Here is a 20,976-nt window from a genome sequence, read left to right on the forward strand (position 1 = left end):
GACTCGAAAATTCACTTCGACTCGGCTGGCTGTGTGTATACGCGAACCTTGAACTTTCGGGCGCTGAGCCCGCACGACGTCGCGCGTCGTCGGCGGTGACGACAAGTTGCAAAATGCAACGGCACCGCCGACGACGTCATCCCAGGCGTATCGTTACCCTGGCATTGTCTGGAAACGGAATTGAATCCCAGTGTAATCTCGCTTATTTCGGATTTCGCTTATTTCGAGCGCCGGCAGACACGCGAGAATGATCTCTACGATTATTTCGCGATCACAAAAACCAGGAAGCCAGTATCGGCCGCACGACTCCGCTGAATTCAACCTTGGACGATACGGATATGGAAAAATGGCAGTGGCGCACGAATTTTCGTGCATCGCATCGAAATCTAAACCGAAATCGTAATCGTACTACCGGTCCCGGCGTCTGCGAATTCGTTTGATGATGCTCGCATGACACCGCGGACTCTTGCCGGCTTCGCGACGCCGTTACTACCAGGCAACTAATTAAACTGACTGGAAACGAATCCAACTGGATCATCGTACACTTCTCAAGTGCATAATTCATCATGCTACGAGTACTGTACACACAGCCACTTTCTTCAACGAATATAACGTAAAACCGCGGGCGTTCAATCCCGAAATGCATTTTCGAGAACAATCGCTGACGGCGAGTTTGGAAGAGGCTGTACCAGGGTGATTTCGCCTAGACTACTGATGATGACTGTACCCCGCGTATGCGGGGGATATACTCACACACCAACGTATCCCTGAACAAACACACACACATACACGGGAGAAATTTCGCACGTACGTACGTACAGCACATTCGCCAGGGGGTAGAAATCATTAAAGGGGCGTGGCGTGCCCGTGGTTGCCCGGATGACGGTCACGTGAACCAAGATGGCCGCCAACCGGGAGGGCTCCCCTCTTTGCAACAGTCATTTGTTATCGGCCATTTTATTTTAATGATTTCCATGCATGCGTGAAACGCTCGGCTGCATTGCTCGGGAAAGGGATGCATACTCTCCCTCTTCCTCTCTCGCTCTCGTTCTCTCCTGTTCTCTCTCTCATACACTCTCTCTCGCTCTCATTCGAATTCTATGTGCCCGGTAACGTGTTCTCCTAGCGCAATATACGCTATGCCGAACGTGGCACTAACGCCGGTTTCATGGTAATTCCGGACCCTATAAATTTCCAGGCGCGTCCACGATAATGCTCCCGCGCTCTTCTTTCGATAAATCTGATGGTACCTCCCGATAATGATTCTCGCGGAAAGTAATTTCATCTGTCCGACGCTGACCACCCCACGCGCCAATTTCCCACGGAACGGACACACCTCTCGGTGACAGTTTTCGGCAAACGAATTAACATCAAAGGGCTGAAACAGTCATTTAACCGCTTACCGCATTTTAACACCTCTGTGAAGTTAGCAGCTTATTTTCAGAATATAATTGATAGGGAGTTCCTGCTCTCTTTCCTAATATATCTTTTGTGCGATAAACTTCTAAAACTTCTCGACATCTCTCTCTTTCATTCGATAAACTTTTAATTGATATAATAATAATCTTTACCTCTCTCAAGATTTGAATTTCTAGTCTTTGTTCGCGCACTGTATCTAAATCTCTTGAAAATGGGCACAACACATCTCGTCGGAGTTTTCCAAAAATGAAAGAATTTGTTCAGGGATATCGAAGGTGCTGTCGGGGGAACAGAAGGCGGTTCCGGTATAGCAGTTAATTATACGACTATATAGCACGCTTGATTATTAATGACTGTCACGGGAATAATTATCAAAACACAACGACTCAATTGTTCGGGTCTCGCACTAGCCGGGCTAGCGAAACCGTAATTAATGTAGACCAATAAACGCGGCGCGCCCATAACTCGTCTAAATAATTAATTCTCTATTTTTGTTGCGGCGCGAACTCGCGCGAGTGACGTTTACTAGCGCGAATTGACAAATTTGCGCAACTAATTTAATATACACGTGATAGAGATCCCGAATCATACCTCGTACATCCGACGATCGTCTTTGTCGCAAAACGGAAATCTTTTTATATCTTCGCGAACAACCGCTTCCTCCATCGACCCGAGGAAAGCGTCAACGATTCCCGGACATGTAAGAAAATTAATGGAGGCTGTCACATTATCGTCGTACTTTTAGGCTAAATTTGAAGTTTAATCGCTTTTCGACTCTCGCTTTAGCGAGAGCAGCGCGGATAAGCGCGCTTTAATTAGCAACGAACCGAGGCGGGCTACAGACCGCCTTTTCCGAAAATACTTTCCCGTCGAACCAAGGTTAATGCAATCCGCGCCGTACATGAGAAACTTAAATTTTTTAACGGCCACTTTGCACCTATAAACGTGCACGAATCTTACCATTAATCCCCGCCTGAATAACGCGACCGACGTGGCCCCGAAAGACGCAAAGTACAAAGTTCACACCGCTCTCGTCACGTAATCGCCTGATTATTGTTTAGCATTTAAGTGTTATACACTTATGCGTTTTTCTTATGTAATATAACTGTTAGAATCGTCATCATTAATCATTATTTTGACTTAATCGTAAAGATAAAGCGAACTCTGCTACGTTATCTATATATATTATCCGATATCCTTTGAAGCGTAATTATGTATCTATTTTATTACGCATGTACATAAAAAAGTGCTTAGCAGAGAGCAGAGAGAATATCGTTCGAACTTCGAACGTCATATCTATATCTTAACGCAAAGTGTGCTACTTCGAAAGATACGTTGATCAAACGAAAATCAGTTGAAATACACTGATAAGTGAAATAGTTTCATTCACGATTCTTGATAACAATATAACTAGGCGTATAGTTCGAGTTCGATACGGTCTCCGAACCTTCACGATATCTCTACAAGTATCGATATCTACAAACATTTCTTTACGATTGAATATCTATTCGCAACTTTATCTATTCTATTCTAATGTTTTTGCTCAACTTTTCAATACTGCCAAACGGGTCGTTTTTGTCTCACATGTTGAAGAATAGGGGGTGGTACGAAATATTGCATCGCTCTCGATAATTGCGAAAATTCGTTCTCTGCCTCTCGCGCACCATCGTCATCGCTGTCATCGTCAATTTTTCACGGGAAACAGTGCGTATTCGCCAAAATCGGCACCCCTCACCCGGGTACACGCCATAATTCGAGGTATCACTCGTGTGGATAGTTCGACGAGTGTCATAGAAGGTCGCAAGAGCGAAAGAGCGGGAGGGTCGAGGTGAAGGGGGCTCGTCAGGAGAGCAGCCATCAGTGCGAACGACGCACGTGCGTGTGAGTGCGTGCAATTTAATGATTTCCAGCCGGAATTTCGATGACGCCGGGAGTACGGGACGAGGGGACCGGGGAACAGGAAGAGAGGAGGGGTGCGGGAGATGGAAACGCGCGGCCGGAAGAGAGAACGAGCGAGCGCGGCCGCGAGTTGGTCAGGGCCGGCGCGTTTCCGCTCGCGAATTCCCGTGCGAGGGATGGATGGAGAGAGAGACAGAGAGATTGGAATGTGGGAGAGAGATAGAAAGAAAACGAGGGAGAGAGAGAGAGAGAGAGAAGCAGACAGGGAGTGACGGAGAGAGAGAGGGGGGGGAGAAAGAGGGAGAGGTCGAAACAAGAGAAAAGACGCTCGGTCGTGAGCGAGATGGGACGTAAATTTTCTAGCGGTGCGTTCATTTGTTCGTTGAACGAAATGCGAATGCATTATACATGGATTGCAGGGGACATTAATTTTCTGCCGTGGACGTGTAGTGGGCCGCGCGCGCGGCAGAACGGTAGGGCCGTGCCGGGCCGGGCCGGGCCGCGGGCTGCTAAGGGGGTGGCCGAACGCGAGGGGGTGGGTGGCTATCCACCCGGCATATAACATTCACCCGGTACGAGACCCGGGGCGCACGGGTGTGCGGGACGATCAGCACACACCAGCGGTCAGACCGAGGTGGTGGAAAGGTGGGAAGGAGGGAGGTGGCGATTCCACGGGCTCTTTCGTGCTCACACGTCCAACCACGTGCGAGCTTTTGTCGGGCTTTCTACCTACTTTCGCGTGCCCGGTGATTTTGACGAGTGGTGCGGCGAGATGTATCGGCGCCGCGGAAAAAAATGCACTGGAAATGTCGTAAACGGCCGGCGCGCGGCGGCCGGCGAACGCGCGAGATCTCGCGAAAAGAGTCGCAGGCGCGGCCGGCGTCAAAGGGTCGCTATGCGGCGAAAGGGCGAACGGGGTGGGAAATCATTGGACGTTCTGTCAGAGGTGTTTGATATTCCGAAAATGATTTGCGCCAACGCTAGAGGTAGAGCGACGGTATGAGAGAAAAGAGGGAGAGGGAGAGATCCGAGAGCGAGAGAGGATTGGAGGGTGTTGGCAGAGAGAGAAAAAAGAGAGGCAGGCAAACCGAGCGAACAGAGAGAAAGGGAGGGAGAGTGAGCTCAAGGGTAGTAACCGTACGTCAAAATTAAATGTTGAAATTCATGTAGAATGTCTGGCGCGATAAATTCGTTCGTGCAACAATGATCACGATTTTTAATGGAATAAAATTGAAATTGTCCGGGCCCCGAAATGACGGATAGAATTTATGGCTCGCCCGAAAATACAACGTGGCAACAAATATTATATTTTACCTATGGTTGTCCAAGCCAGACGATATTTCGAAATGTTAAAGCGCGAGATATTAAGAAAAAAATGCGTGATTAATCGTTTTTCAAATTGTAACTTGTATTGTACTCTTATTAGTAAAAAATTATAGCTTTTCGTAATCAATAACCGTTATGTAGTATTATTGTAACGTCTTTATTCCATTGCCATGAGGATAGGGTTTATAAAATTTGAGAAAGAAGTTCAATATCGAATGTCGGAATGAATACTTGCCGAAGTGCACCGATTCATCAAAAGTTCTTTATAATTCGTAATTCTTGCAGTCGACAAAGGGGGTTTCAAAGAGTTGGGGCTAGACCCTTCGACAAGGCAACCTCGAGCGATCCCTCTTCCCTCTCCCCGCACGTTGTTCCATCTCTTGTCCTTTCGTTTCGCACGCGAGATTTTAAATTTAATCATAACTCTTCGTAGATCCACGCGAGACCACGCGAATTATATACAAGATGGCAAGCTATTATATTAAAATGAGGAATTATTTAATTATTTTTAAAAAATGCGTTGCTTCCGACTCGCGGAAGCTATACCGAGAGACTCATCTATCTTTCGGAATACGTCACTAATCATCAATCGTGTTGTCGCTTTTATTTAGCAAATTAGCGGAAACTTAATAATTAACAAAAATTGATTAACGAGAGATCATTGTATAAATCACATTTTATTGCGCATTTACGGATTAACACCTTTATAGTTAATGACACGGTCGATTAAATGACAAACGAGGTAGAAAAAAATGAATGCCAATTGCACGCTTGAAATACCAATGCTATGTATGTGTTACCGCAATGTCCTTTTATTTTTATATATTTTTTTATTTTTTATTATCGTGCTCGGCGTCAGCGCAACGTCAGCGTTTATCGCATAATAGTGCGGGAAAACTGACTGTTTTCGTGGAAACGAATGACCGGCCGTGCGTTCTATATCATTATTTCCCTTTTATGAACGGGAGAAAGAGAGAGGTGTGCTCACTTTGTAACCCTTCTCGCCGCGTTTGTTTCTACCGTCGCTGCTTCCGGTAACGTCAAGCGCACAAAAAAGGCGAATATTACGTATGTGCGAGCGTACACGTGGGCGAGCTCATCATTCTACAAATAAATGTTTCAACCCGCAATTAAGCGCCGACAATAAGAAACCACTAGGCTTCCCCCCGATGCCGCTATTGTTATAACCGGTATATTAATACGTTTTTAATTGTAGCGCGACACAAAACATACGGTCTCGGGCGGAGGAGGGAAAAACCAAGTGTCCCTTCATAAAAATTCCAATAGCGCCTTTTCTAACGTTCTTTTTTTTCTTCTTGAACAAGACCATCCTTGTTGCATAATTAAATATTTTCCCCACGTAAAAGAATACTTTGTTTCGACATGTCTGTGTAACGTAAAAAAAAAGAGGACTTAGTCACTCGTGAAAAAGCCGAGACCGTATGTTTCCTGTGGTAATTAAAAACGTATTAATACACCGGCTTGTAACATCGGTGACATCGGAAAGGAAGTCCAGCGGTTTCTTATGTATACACAAATGCTTCGTCAAGTCGTATATTTTAATTAATTATTTGGGAATGATAAGTGATCATTAATTTATTCGTATCGTGTATTCTAGCGAAGCATAGAACAAAATTTGCATGAATACAAAATGTATACGCGGAAGTGGATTCTTATCATAAATAAGTTAACACAAATGCAGCAACGCCTTCCACCTCGTGTGAAAACACCTATACAAAAGTGTCTTTCCTCCACTACACTCATTTCAGGTGGGAAGTAAATAGGAACGATCAGCTTGCTCGTTTCCTCCAGGAAATCGCTTCCTTTAATAATAGACTTGCCAGTGCACAGTGTGCCATACCATCATTCTAAAATCCTACTACTTTTATCGTGTATCGTACGCAAGGAAGCTTTCATTATCTTTCGCAGCCAAAAAAATGTACGCTTAAAAATGCATTTCGTTAATCGCGTTTTGTTTTTGCGCTCGGAAGTTTCAAATGCCAGCACGCGATAAAAGATTGCAGAATCTAATTTTACTCGCTAGAGTTATTTTTATTAAATCGAAGACGATGAAATTCTCCGATGAATCACGCGATTGAATAAAAGATGAATCCCGTGGAACGACTGAGAGTAAGAGGAAGAGGTAGGCGAGAGAGAAAAAAGAGAGAGAAAGAGAGAAGTAAAGAGGTAGAACGAGAGAGCAGAAGGAACAAGTGCCCGGGGTAAAAAGGATTGGGGAAGAATGTCGATATTAATAAAAGTTAAATTGAGCCAATCGCTTGTGGGAATTAGAATCGAGTCCACTCGAGACGAACGGCGGAGCCGTGGAGAGGAGAAAAAAAAAACGCAATAAAAACGCAGCGGCAGCTGAAGGCATTCTGCCTCTCGAATGCTGATCGATCGAGGCGATTAAACGATCGAGAGGCAACGTTATTTTATCATTATTACATGGGCGGGGCGCTTAAATATTCGTATTTTGAAGCAAACAGAAATTTTCCTGAGACCGTGCAATAAATAACATCGCGCATTTGCATGGAAAATATTTACGCGTTAGCCACCTCCAATTTGCGCAGTAGTCGGCGCTGTCCGCGCCTTTCTGCCCGTGGTACGGAGAAAAATGCGGTATTTTTCTTCCCACCTACTCTTCGATGTAGATGTAGAAACCTGTTGCATGCCCGTAAAAAAAAGCGGCGGGGAAAAAAAGCCGAGAGTCACTGACCAGCCAATTCACTTCCTAAGCGCGTTTTTCCACATAGCTTCTACCTTTTAAGAGCGAGCCGAGGAGTGAGAGACATACTTGGCGAGCTGACAAACGAGTCATTAATGACGTTTCAATCTCTTCATCAATCTTCGTCGCGCCAGACCGCGAGGACAAAGTTAATATTGAATGTGTGATACGTTAAACGGATGATACCTACTCTTACACGCCAATCAAAAGTAAACGGTATAAACGGCTTACGGAACATGAATACTTTACGCATGATTACGAATAATAGGAAAGCACCGTGACTACTATAAATAGATACAAATACGATAATCCATCGAAATATGAAAATTTATTTTAAAAAATAAAACTTGAAAGTTTTCAATAATTTGCAGTAAATATTGTCATTATTAAAAATTGTCATACGCGACAGTTGATGGTAGAAAGATTTATGGATATGCCAATATACACTTATTCATCTTTCGATGGAAGATAAAATTTCGAATTTCGAACGATCTCTAGGTGTAGGAAAATCACGTGGCATGACCGGTGCGAATTTCCCGATCGAGCGTGTACGGGGCCGTTACGTGTTCCACCGTAACACAATTTACGTACGCTCGTGCACAGCCGCACGAAATTCTAATACGCCTTACGGTATCTGATCGCAGGTGAACGACCGTACAAGTGCCATTTACCGGACTGCGGGCGGGCCTTCATCCAACTGTCGAATTTGCAGCAACACCTGAGGAATCACGACGCTCAGGTGGAGCGGGCGAAGAACCGGCCGTTCCACTGCAACATCTGCGGCAAGGGTTTCGCCACGGAGTCCAGCCTCCGTACCCACACGTCGAAGGTCAGTCATGTATGTACCAAATCCGACGTCCAACTCGCAAATTCGCTGATACGCGGTGCCGGTAATTAACCGAAGGGGAAATGAAAAAAGAAGAAGGATCGGATCGATTTCGGTGTAATCGCGCGTAAATATACTTTCGCTATAATCGCCTCTAACGACCGAAATCTTATATTAACTCTTTCTCACGTGACACGTTCTCGTTATTCGTACACGCACGCATATGGTGGTGGTGGGTTCACGCTTGCCTCGATACTTGTACAGATAGATTCCCGTTTAAACGCTCTTTGTCCGCCGTTTCCTTTGTTCCGTTTCGAGAGCTCCCTATATAATCGATGCAAGTCTCAAGCAAGTTAAAACAGTCGTCGTCGTCGTCGTCGTCGTCGTCGTCGTCGTCGTTGGAGATGCGGCGGACGTGTCGGGCTTAAGTGCATACCGGCAAACATCAAGCTTTGCGAATAGAAAATTCAAATCCAAGCACGTCCCAACCTAAATAATCGCGCCATCAATTCTTAGTCTCTCCCTTTTGTAGATAGCGTATATTTATTCTATCAAAGTAACCATATATCGAGAGCTTTGGATAATTCCTCTGGGATCCTTCGCGGGGTGCTTGGGCTTGCTTTTGCCTCTGAATTCTCATACGGCGCTTATCATCACAGAATCGACGTTACACGATCAATCGATTTGAGAAAATCGAATAAAGATTGTCGCTTGAATTCATAGAAATTACAGCGATCCTCTAACAGAGATGACAGGACAGAACATGAAGAAACCGATCACGGCGAATAATTAACGCCCTCGACAGAAATCCGACCAACAAAGATGTCACGACGGGCGAGAAGCTCTTTGACACGTTGCATTACAAGCGATAGACCGAAGGATTTTCTCATACAAATCGCCGTGAATGAACAATCGTTGTTTACACACGCACGAGCTTCACGGTGGCCAAGGGTGCGTGACACCGACCGGTTATTAGAGGGACAGAGGTTTATAAAAAAAAAAAAAAAACACGGTCTGATCTGAGAAAAAGACCATGACCCCCGTGCCCGTTAATCGAATTCACCCCTCGCTCGCGTGGAATCGCGGCTCGCAGCGATTACCGGCGGAATCTTGTATCGTGGGGCAGTTTTTTGCCGCCGCCGCCCCACCCGGCCGGCAACTGAATTTCTCAACCCTTTCGCCTTCCGCGCCGGGCACATGTCTCAACGAAAAAACGTGGGAAGGCATCTGTCGGCTTGTACGTAAGGCGCTCTTATCCATTTCTTTCGTTCCTCTCCTTCATCTCCTTCTTCTCTTCCTCCTTTCTCTTCGCCGCGAGAAAAGACGTTCAAACTTTTTCTAATTTATGCTGATTACGTTACGTAACAATTCGTAAAACAACATTTCTACTAATGCGTTTGCCTCAATCATGAAACATGACATTTTATCATTTTATCATGAAAGCCGGGAATTAAATACTAGATAATCAAATATGCAAAATGTAGATCATCGTCATATTTCGAGACGTTCGATTTTCGCGAATCGCGGAATCAGGTGCGGCATGCGGCGCGTCCAGGCTTACGCGAGCTTAATCCGTTCACACGTCGGACGCCCCGGCAATAAATATCGTTCTTTTAACGCCCGGCTCATCGGGCTGCTCTAATTGAAACCTAATCCACGGCTAAAGCCTACAGATTATCCCGTTACCGTCCCCCGCACGACCCCGATAAATCACCCGTGAAATCATGTCGACGGCCCCCGCCTTACAAGCCCACCAATTTTTTTTCTTCCTCCTAAAAATGCGCAGTTACGAAAGAATGAACTGACGCATAATGACGACCCCATTACCGCCACCGGTTTTTTACGCGCCGTGCGATAATCCTCGCACTAATGAGAATATTTTTTGCAGTCGAGTTATTTGACCCTTCGTTTTTTATGTATAACGGACGGCCTTGATGAGATTTTCCAATGGTAGGGCTCGCCCTGTGCGAAACTATTCCTGAATAGCTGACTTATGCGCGCGAGATCAATGTGTCAGATTAAATACTAATACGAAATATGCAGCAACGTATCAAGCTGAGATGCCGCGAGAACGGCGGCGTTGTCCAGGTTTATCGGCAAAAACATCAGGATGCACGTAGCTCGCGTTAAAGGAGGAAGAAAAACCACGGGAAGCAGCGAGAAGAAATGGAGAAGATGCAGAAGAACGGGAAGAAGGGAGAGAAGATCTTACGGCGAGAGCGCAGCGGCGAAGTAATTAAAAGCCGCCGGCGCGAGCGCGAGCGCGAGCGCGAGCGCGCGACAGAAACAGAGTACGCCTGCTGGAAATAAAACGAAACGAAACGAAACGAAACAAATGGAGAGCTCGAGCCCATCTTCCGCGGCTAATCGAATTTTCGCCGGGGCAGATTTCTTGAAATTGTTTTCGCTATTTCAAACCGCCTAGCCGCCCGTCTCCTTCGCGCCGGCTGCTACCCCGATAGCTAATGGATCGTTGTTAAAAAAAAAAACAGCAAGAGAAACAGAGAAAGAGGAAAAGCAACCGGAACACGAGATAGCTCGAGACGCAAAGAAAGAAAGAGAGAGAAAGAGCGAGACAACGAAGAAAGAGGAACGGCTCACGGAAGTACGGTGGAGAGTGAGGGGAAATGAAAGAGTTACGCTCCAGGTCGAGGCCTGGCGTGTCGGCGAAACATTATCCCGCTAAGAAAGACAATACACTCAGAGTACAATATTATAATAGGCTGGAGCGTAAATGTATTATAGAGAACGATCGGTAGCCCGGGCATAGAAACTCGTCTATGGTACCTACACATCCCTCTCCTCCCCCTTTCCATCTCCTCGTCCTTCTTCTCTTCTCTCTCGGTGTATCCTATTAACTGTTACCCTCTTCCCGCTCGGCTCGGAACAGGGGCGGATCATCGCAACGATACACTGCCGCGATATGTCTCCGGTTAATACAGCCACGCTCCTAAATTTCGCGTCGCCGAACCACGAGAGAGTTCATCTCCACGTCGAAATTTCTTCTCGCTTGTCATCAAGATATAAAATCTCCCAATCTCGTAATACATTGTGTCCGTGCGAGTACGAGCTTTCTCTCTCTCTCTCTCTCTCTCTCTCTCTCTCTCTCTCTCTCTCTTAAGAGGATTTATCCTGGAGCGCATAATAAATAGCGATATCTATCTATTTCTCTCTCTTTTCTCTTCGTCGCGAGACTTTTATTTCCTTATCTGGACGGCACGCGAATTTGACCGTAAATGAGAACGCGAAATTACGAATATTTTACCGAGAGTCTCGCGAATTTGGCCAGCCCTGATCTCTTCTCGCCCTCTTTCTCCTTCTCATGGCTCTTAGCCACTTTCACATGGCGCGCAGCCTTCCGTATTTATCCGTAGTTTAGCGGTACAAGGGTTGAATGTCGTGCAACACGATACAACCCCCTTTTCTACCGCCTCGCGGACCTTCCTCGCGTATCTTCCGACCTTCTTCCGACTCACCTCCGGGGCCTTCCTGTCATCCCTCTCCGGACCCTCCTCCACCCCCCTCTTCTTAATTGCCCCGGCGCGCGGCTCGGTAAAAACTCGTTAACCATTAGATTTATTTTCTCTCGCCACGGAGATTTATCCCTCTCCCTTTGCTGTGCTAAAAACCGCGCGGTGGTTGTATCACGTTTAACGCTAGATTTTTTTTTACACGTGCGATCCTCGTTGGCCGCGTACGGATTGATGTGCCTGCGATAAATGTAAATCTGTTTGCGCGTGGGATGGAGGTGGTTTTATCCGCTTATCGTGCCGTATTTTCGCCAACACGGGGCGCTAATTAATTACCGTGCTCGCGGTATTTACGCGATGTTTTTTTTTAACTTCTTCCGCGAGAGCGTGCATACACGATCGGTATGAACACTCCTGAAAATCTAAACCTATGACTGACGATTTAATGGTATCACATTAATTCAAATTGATCTCCATTTCATGCTGGTCTCTTTGTCGCAGTGTTCGAAGTACCCATGGCAACGATTAAAGGTAAAACGATCGGGTCAATATGTGGGAAAGCCTATGGGAATTCCTTTCGGCTGTAATTTCAACTCGTTTCACGACGCGTTTACATGTTCACTCGTCACACCTGTAAAATTGTGGTTTCCGATTTTCATTATAATGATCCATTCGCGCGAAACACTAACGCACGCACACACACACACACACACACACACAAACACAAACACAAACACACTATTTACACATATGCACATCCTCGCCAGTTACGCAGTTTTCTCGAAATACGCGAAATTATGATAGCATTATGGCGCGAAATTATGACGGCGCTTTCGCATTTTTCATGTGTCTGATACACGTTACCTATTTAATTAACGGCGCGTCATGTGAAATTGTATATTGCTGAATGCAGACAGAGTATCGCTGCCTGATTGATCTCGCGACGCAAAGACTGTGAAATGATTATAATGCGGCTCTTTCTTGTTCCTTTTTTTTCCTACGTCATGAATATGCAATTCATTAATGTCTCATGTCGCGACAGTCATAATAGCAACAGTCATGGAGATGTACGATGATGTATCACCGAAGAGCGCAACACATACGCTTTCGCCTGTCGATCGCGGCTAATTGCCGCTTCTTAATTTCGGAACGCTCTTCTAATTAAGCAAGGTTCGCTCCACACTCCTCTCCGAATACCTCTCCCCTCTCAGATTCCCAGTACAGCCTCTCTCTCTCTCTCTTTCTCTTTTTCGTCGGTATAAACATCACCGGCTGGCGAATCTCCAGAAGGACTTTTCACTCTTTGTCTCTTTTGCGGCATTAAAATAGAAAAGTGGGACGGTCTTTCGCGGCAAAACCCCTCGAAAATCGGCTCGCTCTTACGAGATTTTGTACTCGCGATTTTTTCGTTCAGTCTTTTTCCCCGCAACTTTCGCATTTATTTAAGTTCCTTTCACGTATAACGAAAAAAAAAACATCACTATAAAATATCTTAGGATAATATCTCCGCACTTATCGCGATTTTCACATTAACTTCGATTATTCTTACGACTACTTTACTTCGAGTAAGCTTCGTGTAATTTTCATATTCGCGAATCCATTTTCCGATCACGCGCTTCGAGCTTTCCTTCTTTCTCACACTCCGAGGCATTAATTTTTTCGACCCCGCCTCCGTGACTCTTTCCGTCTCTATTTTTTTCTCTCCGTGTTCGATCACCAGCGCGGACACTAATGAAATCATTCCCGTGGCGTTCTCGATAGGGTGGGATTTGTACCCCCATTGTACCGACGCCCCTTCGCGCTCCTTTTTTTCCGCTCGCCTAGTCGAACGCGTTCGGGGTCGATTCGAGCCTCCTATTGGCACAACACGGAGGGTGCTCCGTCGTCAACCCTCGTCGCGTTAGGTAGATTCGCTTTTTTTCTCCCTCATTCTCGCCTCACGTCGTTCGTCAGTGACTGATTTTCACGTACGTGTGTTACGCGCGAATTATCAGCGCGCGACTCTTGGAAGTGGATTAATAACACGGGATGGTGATGAAGAACGAGTCGCGGGGTGACTAGCGATGCATATTAATTCCTATCGATCGCACGTTTTTTATATATTTTTTCGGGTCCAAGAACGAAACGACCACGAAGGGGATGAAAAATATCATATAACTATTTAATATCTCTGAGCATGATATTATCACGAGAAAATTGTTCTTGAGCAAAACAAAAATCTAGAAGCTCTCAGAGATACTTTCGATGTCTTTTATACATCCTTTGGACTTTTGCGTTGTTTGTGTTCTTCTCATCATTCGACCGAAAGCTCCGAAAGCAGCTATGAGTCAGACGCGAACGGAGAAAGGGAATCAAGAATTTCTGGTGCCTTCCTTATCGGGAGACAAAGCGTTCTCGTCTCGAGAAAATAACGTTCGCGCGAGCGAGCGAGCCGAAGCGAGGGAGCGTGCTCTTTCTTTCGGACGAAAGAGAAGGAGGAGATGAGCAAGCCGGTGAATATCTCTTAGCGGATTCCGCGAGCAGCGCTGGAGCCGAACGAACAGCCCGAGTATCGTACCGAAGGTTGTCTGCCGCCGAGTCTCGCGGCCTCGTCACTGCTAAAAAAGCCAAGGAAAGACGGCGGCGGCAAAGAAAAAAAAGAAGGAAAGAAGGAACGACGGGAGGGCGGGAGAAAAGAATTGCGCACCGCGCGCAAAACGGCCTTCGGATTTTATCGCCGCCCGAGGAAAAGAGTGGAGCCCGCATATTGTTGATTATTGGCCGCATTTAAAATGCGCTTTTATAAATTGTAATTCGTAAAACCGTAAAAAAAATCAGAGCAGAAGAAGGAATATAATTCTATCGTATATACAGAGGTGTTATATCGTGCCACATATTAATAGCGTATTCCGAAGATTATAATCACAGTTAAAAATCCTAACATGAAAATGTCGAGATCGTAATAAATTTCGAGCTATAAGTGTTCAATAGTTGGCCAATAGTATTTCGTCAATTTTTCGCGCTCAGATCCGTAATTACATTGTGATATTAAAAATTATATTTCAAACTGGCAATAAGTACGAAGAAACTATAAAAAATTAGGATAAACTTAGTGCATAATAAAAATTAATATATATAATCAATAGCATATTTTTTATTAAATGAATTTATTGAAATATGCTATATTAATTGAATATTGAATATAAATTGTTTTACTCATGCTTATGACTTATACATATTTAAAACATTTCTGAGTATTGATTTCTTTTGCAATATATACATTATTTAATCTTGGAAAAATATAGATAGTTCAAACGCACAATTTAAATTCTATCAAAAAGAAATTTTTTTTCTGAATAGAAAAAGAAAAAAGAGAAAGAATAAAATAATTCCTCTACCAAAGAAGAATTTAATTATAATACAATAATATTATAATATATTATATTCTCATAATGTTCTTTTGCTACAGAGTGCTTGGCAAAGTAGAAATAATATCTTTACTAGATTTAGAGACAATTTCTCTTTTACGAAAATTATTATCATTATTTATCACATTTTATCAAGCCGATTCTACTTGTAAAATATTTCTTATAATTTCTTATTTATATTCTCTTGTGAGTTTTTCATATAAAAATTTCAAGCAATTGATGTGCATTTCATTCATGAGATACCAATTGATGATCGATATAACGAGCTTGGTGCATTTGTCGATTGACAAGTAATTGCATAAAATCCAAGATTAAATATTGCACAAATCCATCTTAGCCTATCCATTTTAAAGCAATGGATCTAGGAGATGTTACATTTATTTGAAATCTTAAAGATTCCGATACGAACATGTATCTACATGCATGCATCTAATACAATTTTCATAGATCCATTACTTCAAATCTATGGTATGTAAAATACTCATCGATGCGATGCGCAACAGCGGAATTGTAAGCTATACATCGCAGATTACGATGAGGTGCACGATAAAAGTGTATCCAAATTATAATAGTTAAAATAATTAATATTTCAAGAAATAATGGTTACATAGAATATGTATAATTATGAACAATCATTTCAAGCATAAAATAATAAACTTATCCAAAGATTACTCCGCCGTCGTCGGCGGACCTCCTCTTAGATTTCTTCGTGGCACTCACACTACACACTTGCGAAAACACGGCTAATTATGATCGCCCGCGCACTAATTACCACAATACAACGATCGCGCAGCACTTTATGCGATACTGTAAATTAGTTTTCGTATCATTGTTACGAAAAAATAATACGGAAAAAGCGTGATCGTGCAAAGCTACGATTTGCTCGACATTTCATGTCAATTAGCGCGATGGAAGAATTTTTAACGCAGATAAAGATTTTAATAGATTATCGATGTACGGACGAAGTTATGTTACTTTATTGGAAAATATTAAAATGCAGGTTTAACTACGGCTAATTAAATACATCGCAATACTGCTTGACTTAATTTAATTTATTCTTTGAGTCGATATTACTTTGAATCGTTCATATCTATTGACGACGGAAAAATCGCTAACAACTTTACTCGCGTATCGTACAACGCGACACGATTAATTATGATAACATTACTGATAACTATTCATAAGGAATGATCGCGTTTACTCCTAGTACTTGTCGCGATGGCGTCTCGAGAAATAATACATATCGAGTGGCTCGCGCCGTTACCTGCCGGCTTGCCGTCTCGCCGCGCGAACGTAAACAAAGTCGTGCAGTCGCGTATACAGAACAGTATGCCGTAAAAAGTAAGCGTAAGTCGCGTGCCACACAAATTATTATCACTACGAAATACATATACGCCAAGTATACATATACTATCTTTTGCAACTCAATTATTAATAAACGATACATTCACGTTGAATCGCTCGATTCCGAGCTCTCAATTCAAAAAATAATAAGTAGATGAAAAATTTCAACTGCGATGTAAAATATATTCAACTTCGAGCAACGGTTCGAAGATATAATTGTGTCACTGTAAATATTACAAGACAGTGATAATTCCTATCTCGATTCTCATTCGATATCTACTTTGAAAGAATTGATTGCGCGAAATATCTGTTTCGACAAGTAGACGTCGCCTTATAAACTATTATTAAAGTTAACATTTTAAAGAATAAAATTTCGATCGAAAAATACTTATATAAATTTATTATTATTACCTTTTACCAAAAACCATCATGTTTCTAGGAGAATGAAATTCTGTGATTTTAATGAACCATGAGTTACAATTTTAAAACATCAAGAAAATAAAATTAAATTGCTCGAAGAGAATGTAGCAACTCATTTTTTCTTGAATTATTAAAATCGTATAATTCAGCTTTTTTGTTAACGTAAAAATTTAGTCACAGAATAATAATAATAATAAATTAAACATTCCTATTTTCCGGTCATAAAACGAAGATAAATTACATTTTTCAAATTCAGATTTAATATTAAATTTAATAATTGTTTTCAAGTGGAGAAATTAATAAATTCTTCAAATTTTTATTAAAAGAGAAACTTAAATAACATGTAACTATTAAAATGTGCTTGTTATTACCTGCTTGCTACAGCACGGACACATCTGCATATAAAAAATTAAAAGGGAAAAAACAGCTGAGCAATAAAACTCAATTATATTAAAATTAATAACAAATCAATTGCGTGTCAAACATAGACTTGAACGCGCAAAGTTTGCGCGATACTATTGGCCAGTTTTAATTATTTATAACGATTTCAAATCTTCAGATTAAGTTTTTTTTTTTCAATTTAATTGCAATCTTTAGAATACGCTGGTGGCTATGGTTACCGTAGGGCGTTCTATACATTTAAACGTCGCAAATCACGGATGATATCGTATTGATTGTACGCACGAGCATAAAAAAAATCTCTCGTCTTGATTTGTTCTAATAGAATCGTTCTGCTAACGAGATCTCGACCCTCGATCAAAGATGGTCCCGTCTCTATGAACACAAAATGGCCACATCGCGGCCGACGTCACGCACCGCTACGCGTGTGCTCACACCCACTTCCTTTTTACGCCACTCCCTGACCCGGGCCCGCGTCAGGCCTCGAGGAACGGATAATCTACGACCGGAATCGCTGGAAAAATCGAGGAACCAATCGGCGATAGGGTGCGAAAAAATCCGAGGGAGTAAGCGTGATCGTGTCGGCCGAGCAGTCGACCAATAATGTGATCAGATGCGCTCAATGAACAAAGGATCCGATAAAATTTATAATTACCGCCGCTTAATCGGAGGACCATCAAATACTTAATCACGGTTAAATCAAATACCAATTTATTTACAGTGCGATTAAAAATATCAGACACAGACGTCGCTTTGCCAACCATTGTGTATTCCCTCCCGTTATTATTCAGCAATTATCGATTATTTCTGATATTGATTAGCGCCACTGAAAATTTATTCAACAAACGAAAATAAGATTATTTGCAAATTTACGAGTAATTTCGATGCACACGAACGCTTTCAACCCTCAACAAAAATGATCAAATTAAAGGTTCTCGTTTCCACATTTATCTCGCATTTCGATATAATCGAAATGTTTTGAAGTATAAACAAAGAGTGCACGCAGAACCTATCGCGATAGAATCTCCGTATTTTTGACGAAGCGATGATCCCGGGGCAATACAGAAAACCGGCGGCTCTGGCAGATATATGTAGAGCCTCTTACCAGGGACCAGGAAGTACGGAATTGGGAATAGTAGCAAGAACGGCGTGCAGCGAATACACCGCGCGTATAGCCTCGCGAGAGAGATGAATCTGGTCACGGCGGATCATAAAGTCCCTCGGGGATTCGCCCACGCCGCGTCTACTCTCTCGAGTCGAGAGAATAAATTGGAGGAACGAGGAGAGAGCGAAAGAGAGAGAGAAAAAAAGAGAGAGGAAGAGCGAGAAAGGAGAGCGGGAAAGATAGGGAAAGAGAAAGAGAAAGAGAAAGAGAAGGGGAGCGACCGTGGCGAACGGGATGGAGAAGAAGGGAAAGAGCGTCAGAGAAGTCGAGGCACTCGCGGCGCAAAAAGCGAGGATGCAGGCAAAAAAGGAAGAGCGCGACGAAGAAACCGGTTTTTTCCAGTTGGGCCAGGTCGGGGCGTCGAACCTAGGGACCGCAGCCTCCCTCCGAGAATAACTTACATGCAGCGGCGGCGGTGGCGGTGGCGGTGGCGGTGGCGGTGGCGGTGACGGCGGCACGGCCAGCGATGCCGTCCTCGTCGCCGTCTTCTCAACGCGCTCGCGGCTGCCCCAGGTTCGGGATAAAAAAGGAAATAGAAGCCATAAGTATGCCGGCGGTCGGCCACCCACTCTCGAGTTTATCGTGGGACAAGAGTGGAGCCGAGCCAAGCGAGAAGAAACACGCGCGAGAACAAGCGCGTACGCGAACGATGAAACCGAGCCGGGAGGAAAACCGGAAGGAGAAAACCGAAAATAAATGCGACTATGCGACGAGGCGATTATCGTCCGATTGGTATCCTTTCCCTCCTGCTCTTTAGCTTTTCTAGCGTGGCATGCCGTCTCGCTTGTTTACGAGCGGGAAGAGTCGGGATTGCAGAAAATCAGGATTGCGCCGGCATCTGACACATCGTTAAAAATGTCGAGGAAAGGAGGAAGTACGAAGAGGCTTTAGATGAGCGTGTATGTACTTATAAAGAAGATACACATCTCTCTTTCCCTCCCGACACAAGGAGAAGAAGTCTATAAAGGCGAGTGCGCAAAAATAAATCCGCGTTTAAGATGCGAAAAGCGGAAAATCATATAGAGAACAGGACAATAGTAGAGAAGAGATAGAAGGCGCGTGAGAAAAAGGCGGCGAAGTCTTAAAAAATTTCGAAGTCATTGCCGTCAGAACTTGTTTTAGCCTTGTCCCGCTCCGTGTCCGTTGCCTCAACGCGTTCGCGATTGTCCCAGGTCAGGAATAAAAAGAAAGACGGAGACAGATTCAGGGCGCGGTATGTGGGAGGGAAGAGAGGCGAAAAAGTATGGGGAAAAGAAGAAGGAGAAGTTGCGAATCGGAGAAGCAAGAACAGGAAGGAAGAGAGGAATGGGGGACCCCGAAACTCTTTGGGGTCATTGCCGTCCGGTCTCGTTTTAGCCCGTTCCTGCCCGTTCACAACCTTCTCCTTCTTTCGCGCCTTTTTCTTTTTCTTCTTCTCCTACTGCCGTTTTAAGCACTCTTTCGAGCGAGGTACGGCCGCCGCCATGTTTTTCCTCGAGCGCGTGTATACACCTACCGCCTTGTATGCGTGCAAGCAACCTTCGCGTGTTCGGATAGAAAAAGAGGAAAATAAAGAAGAGAGACGGACTATGATAAAAGGGGGGACGCAACAGAAAGGACAAAAAAAATGACACGAGGATAATGCAATCAGTGCGAATCGGTTCCTTACCGCGTGACGCGCCAGAGAATGAAGGGAGAAAAAAGTCATTCTATCTGGCACTAAGGACGTCGAATTTCATTTATGATTTCATTTTAATCCTGATTTTAATATGGCCGTTGGTAGCACAGCAAGTTCGGTAAAGATAAACCATACGATAGATCTTGTTTAACGTTAAAATGCGCAAAGCAGAGAAAAGAAGAGAAAGGAATGCGCAGATGCGAGCCGAAGATGTGTGCTAGCAGCGACCATGGTAGTTAAAACTGATGTATGGTACAAGCTAGTCATTCCATGCTTCGCATTCCCGTTCATGGGTGAGGTCGCACGGGGTCGATCGGAGGTCCAAGGTCGATGAAAGTGCTCGCTTTGTTTTCGCAACGCAACGTCTGGCATCGGCCTTTAGGTTTCATACATGCATACACGAGGTCGATGCCAGCAGCATTAACCGATGAAATCCCTGATCGCGCGGTTAAGGATTAATCCGCTCCGATCGTTCTCCGGACCCCACGCTTCCACATATTTGTCTGTCTAGGCTTCGCTTCAAGTTCCCCGAACATTGTATCTCCACGTTCCTACACCCGAACCGAGTGCTCTGATCTGGCGTTAAAGACAATGTTTTTAATCGGTCAAGACTCTTCCTACATCTCTATTTTTGCATCATGAAATTTCGAGATTACAAAATTAGAATCAATAACAAACGTGTTTGAAAAAAGCGTACATGGGCACAGTATTCCTCATAACAGCGATACGTTGGAGATTACGAACGTAATTCCAATAATGTCGAAATTTACATCTTACTCCTATCCCGTAATATTCCAAGAGCTACCTATGATCTTTCCAAGTATCTTCGCCGACGATTCACTTGCCGCAATCTAGCCATTTGCCAAACGTACGATACAATTCTTTTTTAAAGCAATATTGAAGATTAATTCATTTT

At 43.9% G+C, this 20,976-nt stretch overlaps 1 protein-coding gene and 1 long non-coding RNA gene across 7 annotated transcripts in view; one reads left to right on the plus strand and one right to left on the minus strand.

The window, feature by feature from the left end:
* LOC139767686 (uncharacterized) overlaps nucleotides 1-20,976 on the minus strand; it is a 212,472-nt gene that overhangs the window by 161,859 nt on the left and 29,637 nt on the right. The window lies entirely within an intron of this gene.
* Nucleotides 1-20,976, plus strand: part of Dati (zinc finger protein datilografo) — an 89,706-nt gene that overhangs the window by 44,689 nt on the left and 24,041 nt on the right. The window contains exons 4-5 of one of the 3 annotated variants that reach the window (XM_071697230.1): nucleotides 8,017-8,210; nucleotides 12,170-12,199. In XM_071697230.1, the coding sequence (XP_071553331.1) occupies nucleotides 8,017-8,210; nucleotides 12,170-12,199 (224 nt within the window). The remainder of the gene's footprint in view (nucleotides 1-8,016; nucleotides 8,211-12,169; nucleotides 12,200-20,976) is intronic. The other 2 variants (XM_071697228.1, XM_071697229.1) reach the window with 2 other exon arrangements.

Source organism: Temnothorax nylanderi, unplaced genomic scaffold (assembly GCF_030848795.1).
Source record: "Temnothorax nylanderi isolate EJ_2023f unplaced genomic scaffold, tnyl_v1.0 TNYL_tig0011_pilon, whole genome shotgun sequence".
NCBI lineage: Eukaryota > Metazoa > Arthropoda > Insecta > Hymenoptera > Formicidae > Temnothorax > Temnothorax nylanderi.